We start from the raw sequence: 3,870 nt of genomic DNA on the forward strand, positions 1-3,870 counted from the left end.
GCAAGACGCGCTGTGCTTGGCCAGCAGTGTATGATCCGCGCTGTGATTGGCCGGTAGTGTATGATGACGTAATTTTGCCGTGAAATCCGGTCCCCGGCCAGGATCATAGAAAACATATTTACAGGAGGATTTAGGGGATGAAATTCACGGAGTGGGTCTTCTAAAACTTCAAATTTAAGATTTGTTTAATTGAAAAAGTTACAGAGTATAATTTTAAGAATTTACATTTTTGAATGCGTTTTCCCGTTGGGCTCTGATCGGACAAAGCCAGATGTAGGAGCTATGGCTCCTGTTCCAGGAGCTCCACTCAAAAGGTTAGCAAGTCACATAAATGGATCAAATAGTTTTGAGAGGGTCGAAACTGAATTGACAGTTTTCTGACAGTTTGGTCCCTATAAAAGCCAAAAATGCAACATTTTCTATTTTAGCAAAAAAGATGTTTGTGTGTGTGAGAGGGGCGGTGCTGAGCAGCTGTGCTCAGAGAAGTGTTCTACTCGGCTGTGTACAGTATGTGACAGGCTGGATGTGATGTGATGTGATGTGATGGAAAATGTGTAGCCTAGTAAACTGAAAATGTGAGGAAATCTGTCAAAATTGGTTTCACAGAGCTTGTGTAAAGTATGTACAGTATATCATTGCTGTCGGGCAGAAACCTTGTACCACTTCATATTTCAACTTTTCACGTAAATAACAAATAATTATTCAACAAAAAAATCATACAAGTGTTGCACAAAACTAGTGAAAATTGAGTACTTTGTACAAACTCACGACATGTGATGTGACATGCTTGTATATTTTCTATATTAAGGTTTTAAAAAATAATAATGACCAACGGTTTTGGACAGTCACATACAGTACAAGGTTTCCACCTGACAGCAATTACAACAAGGTTCGTCTTTAACATGGTCACAATTGATGACACAACACAGCTTAGTGGTCTGTAACTCCAAGAGATGAAACCAAATGGACTTGTAAGTGTCCATTTGGTAGACCTGAGGCCGATTCTGAAAAGTCTTCTAAATCCCAACGGTTTTCTGAAAAACAGATGTTGCTCAGTGGTTCTCAAACTTTTTCATGTCATGGACCCCCCAAAATAACAAAAAGGACATACAGAAAAAGGGGAGTGGGAGGTACAGGGAGGGAGAGCAGGGAGAAAAACAAAAATCTACGATTAGGCTAAAGAAGCATGTCAAAAAGAACCTACAAAAAATACTGTTCTTTATACTCTTCTTTCAACATATTATTATGGATATTTTTCATCATCGTTTCAACCTGCCCGTCAGAGCATAATGACCTCATTGTTGTATTTGGACTGTATGAGGATGAACAAATGGTGATGAAAAACGGTAACAATCAGTAACACAAATAAATAAAGGCATGAACAAACTTACAGTACATACATAAACAAATACTTGAAGGAACCTACAATCTAATGAACCGAAAACGTACTTTTAATTAATCAGTTAATGGAACAAGTGGTGGACAACCTCTTCACCCTTCAGACAAATGCTCTGGGACGTTGGTAAAAAATGAACATTTTTACAGAAGTCTTCCGCGTGCGTCACAGAAACAGAAGTTTGTAGGCCAATCAGATCCGCATCTGACTCCCTCTTTCCCAGATGCACTTGCTTTGGCAATGTAAACATTTGTTTCCTCATGCCAATACAGCTCATTTGAATTGAAGTCCCAGAAAAGATGTGCTGTGATTGGCCAGTAGTCACTTTGAGTGGCAGTGTGCCTTCGGCGCTCGTCCACACTTCCGCCAATCCTTTTTTACCAGTCGCTCCAATGAACTGCAGCGGTGGATGCGGTATCTAGCTTTTTATATCTATGTATATAGGCCTACTTCAGGTGTGCCAATTTAGGCTCAAACCAGGCCCCACTCACCACTAAGTGAAATGGTTAGATGTGCGGAACCCAACTCCACCCACTCCCAGCAGCCAGAAAGGATTTTGTACAAGTTGTTTGAATTAAAGTAGATTCGAAGATAACACTAAACCTGTGTCTCAAGCAAGGTTGAAGAGTTGGTCCGAGGCAGCTCTTCAGTGAAAGCGTTCTCCATCAATTTTAGGATGGACAATTGGCGAGCTTCAGCCTTGAAATCAGAACCCATGAACACGTACAAAAGCGGGTTCAGGCAGCTCTTGAGAAATGCCAGGCAGGTGGCTATGGGCACCGTGATGATGATCACATGCTCCAGTGTTTCACTGTCCTCTGCCACTATGAATTTCACCCACAACACAATCTGTTCCATGATGTGAAAGGGCGCCCAGCAGAGGAAAAATGCAGTAATAACAGCTGCTATGATTTTGAATGGCCGACCATATCGGCTGGCCAGTGAGCGATTCCTCTTTAGCCGGTAGATGATGACAGAATAGCAGGAGACGATGACGGTGAAAGGAACCACGAATGCCAGGAAGAACTGAGTGAAGACCATGACCGCAATTCGAAATGTCCACAAATCGGTGAGTGCATAGGTGGGTAAGCACCAGATGTTGTCCTTATCATGGAAGGAGTGTTGTGTGTCCATGAAGATGAAATAAGGGGAGCTGAGAGCCAAGGCCAGAACCCAGACACCCAGACTCACACAAGATGCGTTTCTAACACTTCGATGCTTCTGGGCCCACATTGGACACGCCACACACATACATCTGTCAACACTGATGGCCATCACAATGTAGACACTGGCATACATGTTGCTGGAGAGGAAAAAATAGTTCATTTTGCACACGAATTCCCCAAAAGGCCAGTGGTCGTCCAGATCTGTTTCTGTGATGGTCAGCGGCAGGAACGCTGCGAAGAGGAAGTCGGCCACAGCGAGGTTGAGATACCAAACAGTGTTGATGGTTTTCTTCATCTTGAAGCCTGCCACCCAGATGACGGCACAGTTACCCAACACACCGAGCACAAAGACCAGGCTGTACATGATGAGGGTCACAAACTTGAGGGATTTTTTTTGTTCAGCATGTTCATCCTTGTAGTCAGAGCCATTTCCATCAGACATATCCAGAGCTGTGGTCATAACCTCCATCGTCCTAGAACCTAAAATAACAAAACAAAGGTACATGCATTTGTATCCTCTACACCTCATAATACCATAACATTTACATTATATTTCCTACTGTATATACTAGAATGTAATGTTAACTAAAACTCACAATGCGATAGTATCACCATAGCAAATGCACAATGCAATATTTATCACAATATTCAAAACTAGAAAAAGTGTCTCTACCAAGTCAGGTATGTTATTGTAGGGCAGCAATGTTTGGCCAGATCCGTATTGATCATATGACTATACAGTACAGTAGATAATGTGTAACGGTTATGTTTTAGAACGGGAGAGACCCCTGTGAGCTAACACTCTAAAGTAGTGGGGTCCCCAAATTATTTTGTGGGGTCCCCAGATGATTAGCTTAATGTAAAAAAAAAAATGTCTCACTCAACGGTAAACAAACCTACATAAGTGTATATGGGGTATCTGCACATTTATAAAGTGACAATTGAAGGACTTTCAAAAATGAATCCAGCCATTCCTGATAACCCTAAATACAGCCAATGAAACATTACGCACATCAAGATTTACAACCCTTAAATCTTTACCACTGATAATAGAATGGATCTTCAGGTCAAAATGTGTGTCAAACAAGAAACAGGACTGTGTCAAAGGTCATTTCTAACCACAGGATCTAAATGTCTCGGTAGAAGAGCAGGCCAGTCAAACTACAACCACGCCAATTGTATGACTTGTATTGTTGTATTAACATGAATACAATTTGGACAACATAAAAATGTAATCGCTAAAGAAGAGTTACAATACACATTTAACTAGAAAGGTGCAATTCTGGGAAATTGCAAGTGTGGTTGTGC

The 3,870-nt window shown here is 41.4% G+C and overlaps 1 protein-coding gene across 1 annotated transcript; it reads right to left on the minus strand.

Moving 5' to 3' along the window:
- Positions 1-1,993: 1,993 nt before the first annotated feature.
- On the minus strand, positions 1,994-3,031 carry LOC308290143 (chemerin-like receptor 1; the record flags this gene model as incomplete). Its single annotated transcript, XM_080731918.1, has 1 exon — positions 1,994-3,031. One exon carries the CDS (start codon positions 3,029-3,031, stop codon positions 1,994-1,996), a length of 1,038 nt encoding a protein of 345 aa, XP_080588044.1.
- Positions 3,032-3,870: the final 839 nt, after the last annotated feature.

The sequence above is a fragment of the Nannobrachium achirus genome (assembly GCF_963921795.1).
Source record: "Nannobrachium achirus genome assembly, chromosome: 8".
NCBI lineage: Eukaryota > Metazoa > Chordata > Actinopteri > Myctophiformes > Myctophidae > Nannobrachium > Nannobrachium achirus.